This window comes from Sceloporus undulatus, chromosome 7 (assembly GCF_019175285.1).
Source record: "Sceloporus undulatus isolate JIND9_A2432 ecotype Alabama chromosome 7, SceUnd_v1.1, whole genome shotgun sequence".
NCBI classification, from domain to species: domain Eukaryota; kingdom Metazoa; phylum Chordata; class Lepidosauria; order Squamata; family Phrynosomatidae; genus Sceloporus; species Sceloporus undulatus.
Genome location: NC_056528.1, coordinates 5524658 through 5540639, shown reverse-complemented (window position 1 = coordinate 5540639; position 15982 = coordinate 5524658). Strand labels below are relative to the sequence as shown.

General features: G+C 45.9%; 1 protein-coding gene across 1 annotated transcript in view; it reads right to left on the bottom strand.

The window, feature by feature from the left end:
• Window positions 1-2307: 2307 nt before the first annotated feature.
• SSU72 (SSU72 homolog, RNA polymerase II CTD phosphatase) overlaps window positions 2308-15982 on the bottom strand; it is a 47776-nt gene continuing 34101 nt past the window's right edge. The window contains exons 3-5 of the mRNA XM_042478181.1: window positions 6921-7060; window positions 5155-5273; window positions 2308-3039 (exon numbers count right to left, since the gene is read on the bottom strand). Of these exons, the coding sequence (XP_042334115.1) occupies window positions 2938-3039; window positions 5155-5273; window positions 6921-7060 (361 nt within the window). The 3' untranslated portion in view covers window positions 2308-2937. The remainder of the gene's footprint in view (window positions 3040-5154; window positions 5274-6920; window positions 7061-15982) is intronic.

Genomic DNA, 15982 nt, shown 5'->3' with positions numbered 1-15982 from the left:
GGCCACAGGGCCCCCAAAACAACCATGGACGCTGGCCACAAAAGCCTCCGACTTCAGAGAGAGTTGCCCCTCTGTTTGCGCGGGCTTCAGACCTGCGGCCCTCACTTACGCAACCGAGGCCCACGGCTGTGCATGGGCATGTGCCCCCATTCAAGCCTATGGGGCTTCAGGATGTGTGGGTTCCCATTTGTGTGTATGGGGGGGGTCTGGGATGGAACCCCCCACAAAAAATGGGGGTCTGACTTTATATATAGATTGGGTTAAAAGGTGATTTTTTTTAAAATTTGAAATTTTAAAATTTCAATTTGAATTTGAAAAAATTATAATTCCCCCAAAATATGTCAGAGAGAACCTGTCAATCATTCAAAATGGACTTAAGAGAAGGCCCAGCCCTGAGGCCTGTCCCTCCTCTGAAGCCTTGGGAGGGACGGAGGGAGGCAGGCCTCGGGAAGGGGAGGCCTAAGCCCTTTCTGCCCGAAGCCAGGGAGGCGTGAGCCCTTCGGAGAAGCCGGGGCCGAGGCCAAAGCGAGCCCGAGGCCCCGCGAAGGCCTTCTTCTCCTCCTCCTCCGTGGGCCTCAGTCGGGAGGAGCGTCCCTCCCTTCTCGGGGAGCCTTTGGAGGGAGGGCCCTTTCGGGGGGCCACTTTGGGCGGCCTGCTGCGTCCCCAGCGACAACCGAAGGCCCTCGGCCCTTGACCAGGGAAGGAGGCCCTTTGCCAGAGCGCCCTCCTTCCTCCCTCCCGAGGACCCCGCCCAGAAGGAGGCCGACGAAGGGCCCTTGAATCCGGGGTCGCCCCTTCCTTCCTTCCTTCCTTCCCTCCCTCCCTGGTTACCTATAGGCCGCTCCGGGGAGGCTCCATCTTCAAGGCCCGGGGCTGAGGGAGGCCTGGAGGGCGTCGTCCAGCGCGGCTCCTTCTCCTCCTTCTCCCGCCCCGAGAAGCCAGAGCCGAGGCAGCCTGAGACAGGAGGCCCTCCGCGGCTCCCTCTTCTCCTCCGCAGCCGCGCTCTCGCCTCGCCGCCCATCCGGGGGTCCGCCTCCGCCGGGCCCCACCGAGGCCCCGGCCTCCTCCTCCGCCTCAGCCCCGTCTCCCTCGCCCCAGAGGAGAAGGAGAAGGGAGGACAGTCCTGGCCCAGACCATACTCGGCCATAGAACAGACCCTTGCTTATAGGGAGCCTTAAGAAACATCGCCTATGGTCCCCTATGGGGCAAAGACTCTCTAGGCTTTCTCTATGGGCAACTGCCCCCCAATGTCCCCCTATGGTTCCCTATGGGGCAAGGACTCTCTACTCTTTCTCTATGGGCAACTGTTCCCCAATGTCCCCCTATGGTTCCCTATGGGGCAAGGACTCGCTACTCTTTCTCTATGGGCAACTGCTCCCCCAATGTGCCCCTATGGCTCCCTATTCCCCAGTCTTCCTCTATGGGTGACCATTCCTGGGCAAGGATGGCTTCCCTCTGGGCAAAGGCTGCCCTTTGCTGTAGGACATCCCTCTCGATATGGAAGACCACCAAGAGCTTCTCTAGAGTTGCACAAATGCCATACAAAACAAGCCTCTGCTTCCTTAGTTCGGACTTCTCCCCGCTGCCCCACATTGGCTCCTCTGTTCCTTCTTTGGCTCCTCTGTTCCTCCATTGCTTTCTAAACAGCAATATCATGCTGGTTTTGTGGGGTTTTGAGGCTCTGTGGCCACGTTCTTGAAGAGTTTATTCCTGACGTTTCGCCAGCATCTGTGGCTTTGGCATCTTCAGAGAAGGCTGGCATGGAAGAGAGTGGGGTATGTATACACACACACACACACACACACACACAGTGTGACTCTGGGTAAGGAGGAGTGATTCCTGTGTTAATTTGTGTATTGTTCTGTTGTTGAATGGCAATAGACACCCTGTAGACCTTGCCGTTCAACAACAGAACAATACACAGATTAACATGTACATCGCTTCCTCTCAACCAATGGTATATATATACCCCACTCTCTTCCATGCTAGCATCCTCTGAAGATGCCAGCCACAGATGCTGGTGAAACGTCAGGAATAAACTCTTCTAGAACGTGGCCACAGAGCCTCAAAACCCCACAAAACAACTATGGATGCCGGTCGCGAAAGCCTTCGACTTCACAATATCATGCTGGTTTCCCCTTCTGAATAGCATGGGGGGGGGGCGACCCAGTTTACTGACAGAGCCATGGTTTCCCATTGATGAAAGCAACACATCTGAAGGCCTCCTCCTGCTGCAAGCGCCAAGCAAAGTCATCAGGGAGACGTTAACCTAAGTCTGTATTGATACAAGTCACAAGGGATGAGACAGAAGGCGAGCCATTTATATTTATTGGATACTTCCCATTTCATTCCTAATATTATACAGATATTCGTTTTCCCATTCATACCGTTGTCTATCCCAGCCGTTCAGTCTTGTTTCGTTAAAAGAAAAGCATCTCCCCTACTCTTTGCAACAAAACCAAAACCAACCCCTCCCCACGCAAAAAAAAGGCCAAAATAAACCCTTTACACTGGAAAATATAAAGGATATATATCATCTTGGAAATTCTCTCTATAATTAAAGCCCTACCCAAAAAATACAATTCAAGTAGGGTCTCAGAAGCGGGGAGGGAAAAGGGGCTTTAAAAATCTTGATTAAAAAAAAATCTCTTTAAATAAAGCAGCCTCATGTATAGAATGCCTTTCGTTTTTGGGTGTAAAGATTGTTTTTCTGCGTCTGGACAGAAATATCCCCTCCCAACCAAAAAAACCAAAACAAAACATGTCTATAAACCCCTCCAAAAAAAAATGCAGCAGGGAAAGAAAACGAAAGGGCAGCAGTGACATGAGTTGTAAAGTCCGTTCTCCAAGAGGAGGGGAGCAAAGTCCAGCCGAGTCGGAACGGACGCATGCGTCTCTGGTCTGCAGTAAGGCCTAGAAAAGGAGACAGGGCTGCTTTCAATAAAAGCAGACAGTGTGCAGAAAAGTCCTTCCACTCTTCTCTTCAAATTCCTGTAACAGCTCGTCTATTTCGTTTTCCATGTCTTCCGTATGTTGTATCTGGAAGCAGAAGAAGACAGGCAACTATAAGTATTGATTTAAAACTAAGTTGCGACATTCTAGTCCAGTAATGGTGAACCTTTTCAAGGCCGAGTGCCCAAACTGCAACCCAAAACCCACTTATTTATTTCAAAGTGCCATGTCCCTCTGGCTTTTTAGTAACAAACTCTGGCAAACTCTGCTGGGACGGTGGCACATGTGCCCACAGAGAGGGCTCTAAGTGCCACCTCTGGCATGAGTGCCATAGGTTCGCCATCACTGTTCTAGTCAACTAAAAATGAACAAAGTGGACTACAAGAGCTGTGTTTCGTAATAGAACAGCAATTCTGTGTCCCTTCAACCTTTTTAAGACACACAAAATATGCTTTGATATAGACATGTTAAACATAAACATTTGACTGTTGCCATGTTCGAATGGAAATCACTAGTTGTTAGAAAACTGGAAATGTTTCCTTAGATGCCCGGTGGAAGAGAGCATGGGATCTATGGGTTTTAGACAGATTGTCAGGTAATATGAAAGTAAACAGGGGACTAATAAGCCATACTTTTGTTGCAACGTGGCTTCCATTTATTGCATTGGTGAATGCATTGCGATTTGTGAAAACAACCTCAGTCCCATCTTAAGAGTCTGATCAGACGTTATGACAATGAATCCTTGTGATAAGGAAGATCAATCTTCTGAAACTGGCTAGGATCCCCAAGATAAAAAGCGGTTATGATATTGTTTCTGTTGCTTCTACTGGTCTAACATTTTAGATTATGACTGTCCTGGATGGAGAACACACGCTTCTGGGAAGGACGTCATCCCCATGCTCAGGACATAAGACACTTGGAGGAATGTGACACATAGAGGTAGAAGGACCAGGATTCATCCTGCAAACTTGAGTCTACAGAATCAATTTGGAGCTCTCTCCCTTATTCCTTAGACATGAACAAGGAAAAGTAGCATTAGCATTCCTCAGGGAACATGCAGGAGAACTCAATAGCTTCAGCATGTGGAATGGCTGAAGGATACAGAACCAGTGGTTTGTGGGCCTAACAAATCTACGAAAGCTCATGCTACCAGCTTTTTTCTTTCAGTTGGTTTCAAAAGTCCTGCAAGATCCCTTTGCATACAGACCAAACAGAAAAGAAGGAGGAGTAGCATTATATATACACCTGTGAAATCATCAAAGAGGAATTCAAGCAAACAGCTAGCATTTCTGTTCGGAGTGTAGTGGAGTCTCCTTCCCTGGAGGTCTTCAAACAAAGGCTGGATGGTCATCTGTCGGGGATGCTTTGATTTGGATTTCCTGCATGGCAGGGAGTTGGACTGGATGGCCCTTGCGGTCTCTTCCAACTCTATGATTCTATGATTCTATGTGTCGGGGGAAAGTCAGAAAAGCTAAAGTGCAGAACAAGCTCGGTCTTGCTAAAGAGGTTAAGAACAATTTGTTGTTGCTGCCTTCAAGTTGACTTTGACTCATGGCAACCCTGTGAATAAGACGTTTCAACGACCCCATATTCTCAACCACTCTGCTCAGATCCTGCAGGTTCATGCCTGTGACCTTCTTGACTGAGTCTAGCCATCTTGCCACAGTCTCCTTCCACCTTTCCCACCTTTTCTAATGTCATGCTTCTTCATTACGTGTCCAAAGTACAACAACCTTCCAGAGAGAGCTCCAGCTTGATATGTTCTAATACCCATTTGTTCGTCCTTTTGGTTGACCATAGCATCCTCAGTACTTTTCTCCTGCACCACATTTCAACTGACTCCATTTTCTTCCTATCAGCTTCTCATCCAGAGAACAGGAGCCAGATCAATGGATGCGAGCTACAGGAAAAGAGATTCCACCTCAACGTTAGGAAGAGCATCCTGCCAGTAAGAGCTATTCAACAGTGGAATATGCTGCCTTGGAGTGTGGTAGAGTTGCCGTTTTTTGAGGTCTTTAAACAGGCCATTTGCTGTAGGTGCTTTGACTGTTGGACTTGATGTTCCTTGAAATTATCTTACAGGTACGTGTTTGGGAAAAGGACAAATTATGTAATGCAATAGGCTCATTTTGACTGCTGACCCTTACTCTCAGCCCCCTTCTGGCACCCCAAACATTATGCAGCGGGCAGGATTATACTTACACACTGGCATAGTTCACAGATAAGGAAAGCTCCCAATGTTGCTTCTTCATGATTATCCTGAATGTCCACATTTATCACATGTACAGGCTGACAGGTCTCCTGTTCTCTAGAATTTAAATCTGAAATGATAGAAAGCAATAGCCAAATGATGCTGAGGAAACAAAAGAAACCCATTTTCTAAAATACAATTCCATGAGAAGAAAAAGTAAAGATCTTCCAATTTTTACTTTCCCAGCGTTAATGGAGGAGGGATAATTCACAAGGCACTGAAGACCTTTGGGAACTGTAACTTGTTGTGGTACTAGATCTCTTTGACAAAGAAGATTCAAGTACAGTTCCCCAAATTCCATAGCACTGAGGCATGGCAGTTAAAGTGGTGTCAACCTGGATTATTTCTGCAGTGCAGATGCAGCCCAAGTTCTGAGGCAGAGAAAGCTCTCTCCCATCGCTTGCTGCTCATTCCTTCTAATGGACGATGGCAAGGACTGAACCTGGGGTCCAAAGCAAATGTTCCGTCACTCAGTTTGCTCACTTTCTCTTCTCCTTTAAAACATTCTCATAGAGTGAGGCCTGGCAGCAATGAATTGGCAAGACCTTGGCTTTGGAGCTTTTTACTGGCTGAGGCAGGATTGACAACTCAAATCCATGAGCTAGACATGGGCCTCCTGCCACTGGGAAACAAACAACTACAACTGAACAACTTCCAAATAGGATTCTCTCTAGCCTATAATCTAAGTCATTAACAAAAATGTTGAGGAGAAAGGATCTTTGTGGCTGTACCCACATGACACAATTATAGCAGCTTGAGACCACTTTAATTTCCAAGTAAACTGTGTATACTTTGAGCTTCTTGTAGGATATGTGGCATGCACATCTGGGATGTGTATATACTGAGGTTCAAACAGGAGTATCTTCATGTCTCTCTCTTCCCCACTCCTCCACTGCAGAATGTAGTAGGAGCCCTGGTGGCACAGTGGTTCAATGCCTGGCCTGCAGCCACTCACTCAAAGCCATAAGGTTGTGAGTTCAGTACCAGCAAAAGGGCTCAAGCTTGACTCAGGCTTGCATCCTTCTGAGGAGGTCGCTAAAATGAGTACCCAGATAGTTGGGAACAATTAGCTTACAGTTGTAAACCACTTAGACTTCTTCATCATTACTCAGTCAGCTGCTCGGTTGCTGCTCTGAGTGTGATCGAGTGCAAAAGTGACCAAGCAGCCTTGAGAGGTGCTGAGTGTGTACAAAAAGAAGCTGCACAGCTACCTACTGGGGATGTTCGAGCTCAGTGGTTCCCAAACTTATGGGGGCCAACACTCTTGTTCCGCTCTCGGGCAACAATCCTGCCACCCACCCAACCCATGCCAATTTGTTGATATTAGTTCTACTGTAAATTTAAAACAACCAGTCTTGGTCATTCTCCCTTTGCACCCAGTCACCTTGGAAGCAGCAACTGAACAGTTGGCTTTATCACTAAGCTGACACAAGTCACAGCAAAGCTCACTGCCCACTTTGGGAATCACTGCTCTGGCTGGAGTTCCTGCACTTAGTGGAGGGCTGGACTTGATGGCTATTGGGTCCCTTCTAACTCTATGATTCTGTGGTAGCCTGGGCTATCGGAGTGACTGACTTCTTAGCCCATGATGATCCAGTTTTGTGGTTATGATTTCGCTTTATTGAATGTTGTGCCATCCAGGGCTCATGTTGCACCAAGCCCTATGAAATTTCAGACACACAACTTTTTCACTGTTCCAGAGTCATCCAGTCAGTACCTTCTACTACTTGATCGTAGACTCTTTCTTCACACGTCAAGATCAAATCAAAGACGTCTTTACAGCTCTGGAATCTCTCCGGCCGTGGCTTGATCCGCTTGTTTCTGTCCAACATGTGCAAAATCCCATTCTGTGTATACCTGAGGTTGGCAGGGTTAAGGAACTCAGAAAACAAAAGATGGCTTTTGTTTAACAATAGGGCGGCGGCGGCGGCGGCGGGGGGCATTGAGACAAGCAACTATTACAGGACCTCATGGGGTATCCCCAGATAATTGCTTTTAAAACCATTTTTGCTCAGACACTCCGCCCCTGTTTAATTAGCTGATAGCTTTTTTTAAGCCCAAAGCAAAATTATTTTAAATGTGAACAGTTAAAAAAATAAGGAAGCAGGGAATTAAGCTGAAAGTAAACTAACTTTCATCAGTTTCCCACCCACATAGTATTTTTAATGTCTCCTGTTTTTAACCAAGATTTGTAATCACTTTCAGACCCATCCCAATTACCCTAACTACAGTTGTAGTTGGTACCCATCTAACAATGAGCTGTGGTTAAAAGGTACAGAGAAGTAGCCCTGCTCCCTCAACACTATCCATCTTCAAATGCAGCCTCCTGTAACCTGATGCCCTATAAATATGTTGGAAGGACAACTGAATTATCCCAGGCCAACAGCCACACAAGAGATGATAGGAGCTAGATCTGGAGGGCAAGCGGTTCAGAGAGGACCCTTCCAGCATTAACACCACCACATCCCCTCTCTCTGCATGTTCTGAGCTACAGTGCCCACAATCCTAAGACATTGGCCACGTTGCCTGGCGCTTTGGGGACTTGAAGTCTGAAGCACTCAAAAAGCCAAAGGGTCCCCCCACCACTAACTTCCAAAATATTGGCTTTATAGTTTCTATGTGCCATGTTTGCACTTCTGTGGCACAAATGCCAGACAGTGAGCATTTGTAGATGTGTTGATGTTCAAAGATGACTCACCGCTAGGAGACTGAATCAGCAGCAAGCCCTCCTGCTCCCCTCGCAACTCACAATGCAGGTGGCCAGATCTTCCTTGTTATTTTCGTGGATCTGTCATAAAAATGTTCATTCTAGAAACCATCTCAGCCACCCCAGCACAGGTACGAAGCACCTGTTCAATGAGACATCTTCAAGACCCCCCGTCCTTAACCTCTCTGTTCAGGTCCTGCAGGCTCAGGCCCATGTCTTCCCTGATCAAGTCCAACCATCTGCCACGTGGTTTCCTTCATTTCTTTCCAAGCATCATTGCTTTTGTTTCCTAATGATTCATTTCCCCCTATGATGTTGCTAAAGTATGAGGGTCTCAGTTTAGTCAACCTGATCCCCAGGAACAGTCTTCCTGGCCATCCACGGTATCCTCAGCAATCTTCCCCAGAACTACATCTCAAATGAGTTGATTTTCTTTCTATCAGCTTTTGTCACTGTCCAGCTCTCACATCCATACGTTTCCTTAAATGTCCACTAGTTTCCTCAAATGTCTACTCCTGCACTTCTTACATCATACCGCCATCCTTGACAAGTTTTGAAGTAACTGCAGGCAGCTACTATGAACCTATTCTGGGATGTGCTGCTTTTGTTTAACTTAGGGTTGCCAGAATAAAAACTTGAGAGGGCTCCTGTACCATTAATGGTTGTGCAGAAGATGGAACTTCAGCATGTCTGTCAAGTGCCCAAATAACATAACATTTTTCTTGTGTGTCTGCCTTCAGCTCCGTCAGACCTAAGAATTTCAATGGGTTTTCTTAGGCAAGGAATACTCAGAGGTACTTTTGCCAGTTCATTCTTTTGAAATATATCCCATAGAACCTAGCATGTCTCCCATCCAAATACTAACCAGTGCTGGCCCTCCTTAGTGTCCAAGGCCAGCCAGGATCTGGTGCCTTTAGGGTATTTAATTTCTTTTACCCAACTATTTAAAGTACAGCAGCCATCTCTAGTTTTCAATTTGGCAATCCGACTTCACACCTCCTACACTCCCCTGATGCCACCCATCCCTTTTATTGACTTAACCAATCTGCCATTTTTAGACACTCCTATCTTTGCGAGAGTAGCAGTGAAGACATGAACATTTCAATCTGTCTTGACCTACATTGAGGCTAGCAAACTACACACACACTATAAAACACATTTAAGTGGATAATAGAAAAAGGAGGCTTAGGTAAAAGCAGCATTGCTGTGCCAAGCACCTCTGCTTTACTTACAAAGACATATGACACAGATATATTAAAAAGGATATTAAACAGTGGCCTGTTACAGACTGCCAAAATAAAGCTGCTTCGGGTCTCTTTGGAGGTATGCTGTTTAAATGATGCATGCATCAGAAGAATCCGGAAGCTGCACCAAAGCTGCACTCCAGTGCTTAGGAATCGAGTGTGGCTTTGGCGCGACCTCTGGACTCTTAGGACCCATGCATCATTTAAATAGCATACCTCCAGAGACCCGAAGCAGCTTTATTTTGGCAGTCTGTAACAGGCCAGTAAGTTCTGCCAGTGGCAACATTAGTGGGGTGTGGGTGGGTGGCCCAGACCAGGTGACACCCCAGAGAGGCAAAGGTGAAGTGCCACACCTGGAGGGACTGGCACGGCTACTGGGTGAGCAAGAAAGGGTGCTTTCCCACTTGGTTAGCAGCTGCACAGGATCTTAAACAGATCCTATGGAGGCCACAGCACCACCACCCCCAATTTGTGGTGACTGCTGAGGGGGTTAGTGAGCAGCTGCACCAGACCCTAAAGGTCTTTCTGGGTGGAGGGCTGTCTTCAGGGTCTGGTGTGGCTGCAGCCAAACTCTGAATGCCTTTTGGGGGGGGGGGGGAGCTGCTTTCAGGGCCTGTCACAGACCTTGAAGGTCTTAGTGGGGAGGCTCTGGCAGGCAGGGGCGAAGGACAAGGCAGTTTGCTCCCCACACACCAGATGACACCAGCTTCAGAGATACTACAGTACTGAGTTCTGCAAGACAGTCAATAACCCTCCTCATGAAATTGCTGCGTGCATTTACAACAGTGTCCTCCAATCTGGTTCCTCTCCAGGTATGTTGGACTACAACTCCTAGGGTTACTTGAAGAGGGATTCCTGTGCCTTTAACACAGGGGTAGGCAATCTTTTTGAGCCGGGGGCCAGGTTGCTGTCCCTCAGACAATTGGGGGGGGCCGAAGCCAAAAAATAAATAATTTTTTAATTTTTTAAAAAATTAAATATATAAATAAACCAGGACAAATGTAGGACAACATTTTCAAACAGAAGACACTTTTTTAAAAAAAAAATGGACACGCGAAAAAATTTGCTGATTTTTAAAAAAATGTTAATATAAATGCATGTTTCTGAGGCTTCTATAGACAATTGCCCCCCAAAGGCCCCGGCGGCAATCGGTGGCAGGACCGGGCTGGGGCCGGTCCCAAGGCCTCACCGGGCTGCATCCAGCCCGCGGGCCACAGGTTGCCTACCCCTGCTTTAACAGCTGTGTAGAAGAAGGAATTTCACCAAGTGTTGCTAGTCACTTGGTTGTATGACAAGCAGTACCTGCTGAAATCCCCTCTTCGCCATAAATATGATATTTACACGGCACTTACATGTTTAAATATTTGAAGGGATGCCATATTGAGGAGGGAGCAAGCTTGTTTTCTGCTGCTCCAGAGAACAGGACCTGGAACAATGGATACAAGCTACAGGAAAAGAGATTCAACCTAAACGTTAGGGGGAACTTCCTGACAGTAAGGGCTGTTCGACAGTGGAACAAACTCCTTCCTCGGAGTGTAGCAGAGTCGCCTTCCCTGGAGGTCTTCAAACAGAGGCTGGATGGCCATCTGTCAGATATGCTTTGATTGAGAGTTCCTGCATGGCTGAATAAGGTTGGACTGGATGGCCCTTGGTGTTTCTTCCAACTCTAGGATTCTATGATTCTATGAAATATTAAAAGGGCAGGAGTTCTCTCCAGTTTTCACTCTTGCAATCCTAACTACTTCCATTATTGCATCCAGCAATAGAGAAGATGGAACACCAGCATGGGAAAAGCTGAACTAGCCTGCATCCACACTGCAGAAATAATCCAGGTTGATACCACATTAATTGCCATGGCTCAGTGCTATGGAATTCTGGAAATTATCGTTTGCTGAGACACCAGAGCTCTCAGACAAAGACAGTTAAGGGCCAATAGAGACCAGTACTTTATGCCAGCCTGTACTGGCCAGCGGACTAGGGCTACATAATGATGTCCGTTGTGCGCAGTGTCCAACTGGCACTGTGCACAAGGAGCACCATAAGTCCACACCGCTGCCTTTATGGCATCCCTTCTAGGGCGCAAATAGGAGCCACATTTCTTTTCCAGGGGTGGCACAGAGCCGCCCCTGAACAGGCTGTTTGTACAGCCCCTCAATATCTCACTAAACTACCACTCCCAGAATTCCACAGCACTAAACTGTGGCAGTTACTGGTGTCATACTGGACTATTTCTGCAGTGCAGACGCAGCCCTAGTAACCTATTTAAGATAGATGTATCAGCCTTACTAGATCATTTTGTCTTCTAGGCAAATTCCCAATGAAACACAACCTGTTTTATGACATTCTGCCCAATGCAAATACAAAAGTGGGATTCAGAATTTCATCTCCTAAGAATATGGGCTTTTCTTTTTAAAAACATTTTAGTTCTTAAAACTGGAAACAAACTTGAATCTTTACAAAAGTGCAAAAGAGTCAGAGATCAAATAAATTCAGGATGTAAGTTTTAGTTACGAGAAATGGGGATTCAATGATGTTAACAAAATACCAGTTAACCAAAGTGGATTATATTCCTGAGTCCCTTTCCAATGGCAAGCAATTCAGACCATGAAACCCATCCACTTCTGCTCCAAGTTTTCATTAATCTATTCTCAACACTTCCACATTTCTTCCTACCACAATCCAAAGTATCAGCACCTAGAGTACTCTGTTCAGAAGACTGTGATACTCTTCCCTATCTTTTTAAAACAGGTGCAAATTTGGAATTTGTAGCCACGTTCTAAGAGAAACTATATCAGCAATGGATGAATGGAGGCCCAAAGGTTGGTCCTGAATCAACTGCTAGAGCACCGCAACTCCAATTTACAGCCACATATGGAGGAGGTCTTATTTATTAGCTTCCCTCCGTTTCCAAACCTTAAAAAGAGTTTGAAAGGAGAGGACAGTTTTGAATGATTCAGAGATGATCGCAGCAGCATCCCCTTGTAGAACTAGAGTAGATCCTATCTCTGTAGCTTGGAGCACCTCTATTGGTATGCCATCTGTTCTTGGTGGTTGATTTCTCCCAAGTATCCTGAATGCAGCTTCTGCTTCACTTTCTGAAAGTGTAGGTTCACAGAATCATAGAGTTGGAAGAGACCCCAAGGGGCCATCCAGTCCAACCCAATTCTACCATGCAGGATCTCTCAGTCAAGGCATCCCCGACAGATAGCCATCCAGCATCTGTTTAAAGACCTCTAAAGAAGGAGACTCCACTACACTCCGAACATCTCTTATTGTCAGGAAGTTCCTCCTAATGTTGAGGTGGAATGTGTCCTATTCTCTGGAGCAGCAGAAAACAAGCTTGCTCCATCCTCAATATGGCATCCCTTCAAATATTTAAACAGGGCCATCATATCGTATCTTCAAATATTTCTTCCTTGAATGAAGCTGGCATCCCTTCATCTCTTTTATATAGTTCCTGCCTGTATTGTTTCGTCTTTTTATTTCTATTTGGTCATGTAATGTGTTCCCCTATTGGCTATACAGCAATGGGGAGGTGTGGGGTCTGCACTGGGTGGCATCCCAGAAGACGGGATACACTCAGTCAGGCCCTCCTAGTGCTAGCGGAGGTTGAGAAGGGAAGAGCTTGCCTCTCCAGGCTGAGCCACAGCAGCAGAGCCCTCCTCAGGAGGCTACTACCCTGGTGAAGAAGAAAAGCGAGTGCGCCCTTTTGGCCATTGCCATAACTCCCTCCCAGCAGCCCACTGCACTGGGTGACACCCAGGGTGAGGATGCCACTATTCTTACTCATGGATCTTGTGGAAGAGGTTTCATGTTTTTCCATTTTGGTGCCATCTCCATTTCTTTAATTCCTCTCCATTGATGGTTATAGTGCTTTTCTTTGCCCCTGCACACAAATTGATGGAACACAGTTTTGACCCAATTTCTGTCCCCTTTTACTTCTGCTTCTCATCTGGCGGTAACAGCTTGAAGAGCTCAATCTGTCATAGAGTGGGATTTTCCTTTCTTTTCGGCTGGAGATACTGCCTTTTTGCCTTCTTCCTTCACAATGTCCCTGGCTCCAGTCTAAAGTTCTTCTGGCTCCTGGACAATTAGGCTTAACAGTGCAAATCTATTTTTATATTATGGTTTAATTCCAAAGATTTGTATTTTGGCATGACGGTTGGTTTATTTTGGCATGACGGTTGGTTTAGTGTTCTTCTTTAGTGTTACTCTAATTTTTTGATATCAGCAATTCACAAGGAGTGCCACAATCTGCTCCTGGCTCCCCCCTTTTTGGCAAATGGAGAATGGAGCCTCTCCATCTTGTTTCCAATTATGTAGTCTATTTGGATTTCTACACTGGCCATTAAATGACGCGAATGAACAAACTGGCTTCACAGAATTCAGTCATTTTCCGGCTTCATTTCTTGATCCTAAGCCGAATTCTCCTGCAATGTTCCTTCTGCTGTTTCCTGCTTTTGTGTTCCAATTGCTAGGATTGCTGTGTCCGTTTTGGTGTGCAATTTCCTCCAGGACTCCAGCACAGAATCTCAATTTCTTCCCTTTCTGCCTCTGTATATTGACAGGGTTTCCCCGGCCTCTTATTGATATTACTCTGTCAGACATTATATCCCTTGACTGCTTTTGAAACATCTCTCCTCACTATTCATGCCATCTCTTTTCTTTTCATTTCCTGAGTAACACAGTGATCATCCTGAAAATGTTCCTCTCCTGTCCACTTTAATTCACGCATCCAGAGCATTGCAATGTTTATATGTTCCATCCCTGTTTTACAACGTCTAGCTTCTTTGTTTCATTCTTCTCGCATTTCATGCTCCTCTGCGTTCTGCAGCTCCTGACTTTCCTTTGCTCATTCCCAGTAGCTTGTTGAGTACCTTCCAACTTGGGGATCTCATCTTTTGGCACTAGTTCATTTTGTTTTGGATTGTCTCGTCATTGGGTTTTCAAGGTAGAAGTCTTCAAGATTGGTTTACCATTGCCTTTGTCTATGTGGTACACAAGTGTTAGTTATGGTGCCACTGCCATTGTCTCCAAGAGATCCTTTGCCAATGTCACCCAGCACTATTGTCACTGCTCAGGAGCTGTTTGGCATATTTAGCGGCTCCTCAGCAGAAGTCGGTCTGACATGGGTAACCCAACCCTACCATAAGCACTGCTACCGTCAGCATAGCCTCTTGCCTCACAGAAGCACATCATCCCACCACCATCACAAGGCAGCACCATGGTCAGAAGGCATAGTTGCATCTTCCAAAAGTATATTACAATCCCTTCTTTTTTAAAGAAATGTATGCATTTTCCTTCTCTCTTCCCAATTTTCAGCATCCCTTTTCTCATGCTTTTATATTTTTTCCAACTGCTTTTCCTTGGTTGCCTTTTTCCTAAAAGAACCTAACTCAAATGCTTTACACCAGGGTGGATGACTATGGCAGGCCCAGGGCCCACTTTTATACCCCGGGATCCTCTGGGGGTCATTTGGACTACTGAAAAACAAAGCAAACAAACAAACAAACAAAAAACAACAACAACCCAAAGTGACTGGAAGTCCAGTTCTGGCTCTCTACAAGTGGGGCTCTTTGTAAACCGTTCAAAAGGGCTTTCAACCTATTCTAAAGGCAAACTGTTACACCTGGAAGCTTCCAGGAACAGAAACTCACCCTCTTTCCTGGGCCGAGAAAATCAGTCTCTGGAGATTTTGGAGGTGTTGAGAGCCACAAAAACATCCTGAGTGGGCTAGATGTGGATTCAAGGACACATTTTACCCACTCCTGTTTTACATCTCCAATTGAAGTATTCAGGCACATGGATATCTACCTGCCTCTCATAGCTTTTCGGGACAACTCCCAGAATCCTCGCTAAACTGTTAATAGCAATACTGACTGGAGGATTCTGGGACTTCTTGGCAAACCTTTTTCTCCTTTTGCTTCCATATTCAGCACTGAACTAACGTGAGCAAAAAGCAGGCTGACATGATCCCAGATCTCTCTTATGGAGGATCAATTTCCAGGAACAATAAAAGAGGAGCAAAGTCCATATGATGTTGTTTTGAAGGGGAAGTGGGGGAAAGTTAACCAGTTTACGTTGTTCGCTATAATTGAGGAGACGGCGCCGCAGTTTGCGACACTCCTGTTGTTCAAGTATGATCCCTTCAGCCCCAAGTGTAACTTGATAATACACTTCTACAACACAAGATACACATGAAGGGCATGGGGCATCTCAGAGGTCTGTAGAAATGCTCAAGTTGTATTGTTGCAGTTGTAACCTCAAATCACTGAACAACCGTCCTCTCTTTAATCTAACTGGAACTCTCCTTTCCTCAATCATAGGTCAACATAGCTTGGGACATGCATCGCTTGTCCTGTCTTGCTCACACTCCATTTAGCCTCAGAGTGGCTCTGTGCCTTAGGTTAGATTGAGAGATGGTAGCTAGTCAAGGATCACAGTTAACTTTAGGGCTAAGCAACACTTGAACCAGAGTAATTTTAGTTGTAGCCTAACATGACTTAATCAGTATTACCCTTACCAGTGGAGTTCTAATCCACACAACAACTTTTCCAAGGTCTGAGTCTGACCATATTGGCTTTCTTCATCCATACGCTGTTTGGGTCCACTGAGAAGCATCCTACGACTTAGAATCATAGAGCTGGAAGGAACCGCAAGGGCTATCTATTCCAACCTCCTGCTATGCAGGAATACACAACTAAAGTACGGTGTTGTGAATCTATTGCATCTGCTTTTTCCTAAAAAGCCCATAACCCTGCTTCTGGAATACCCTCCAAGGAAAGATTGGTTAAGTAATTCCAAATCCTATGAACCTTTCCTGACCAA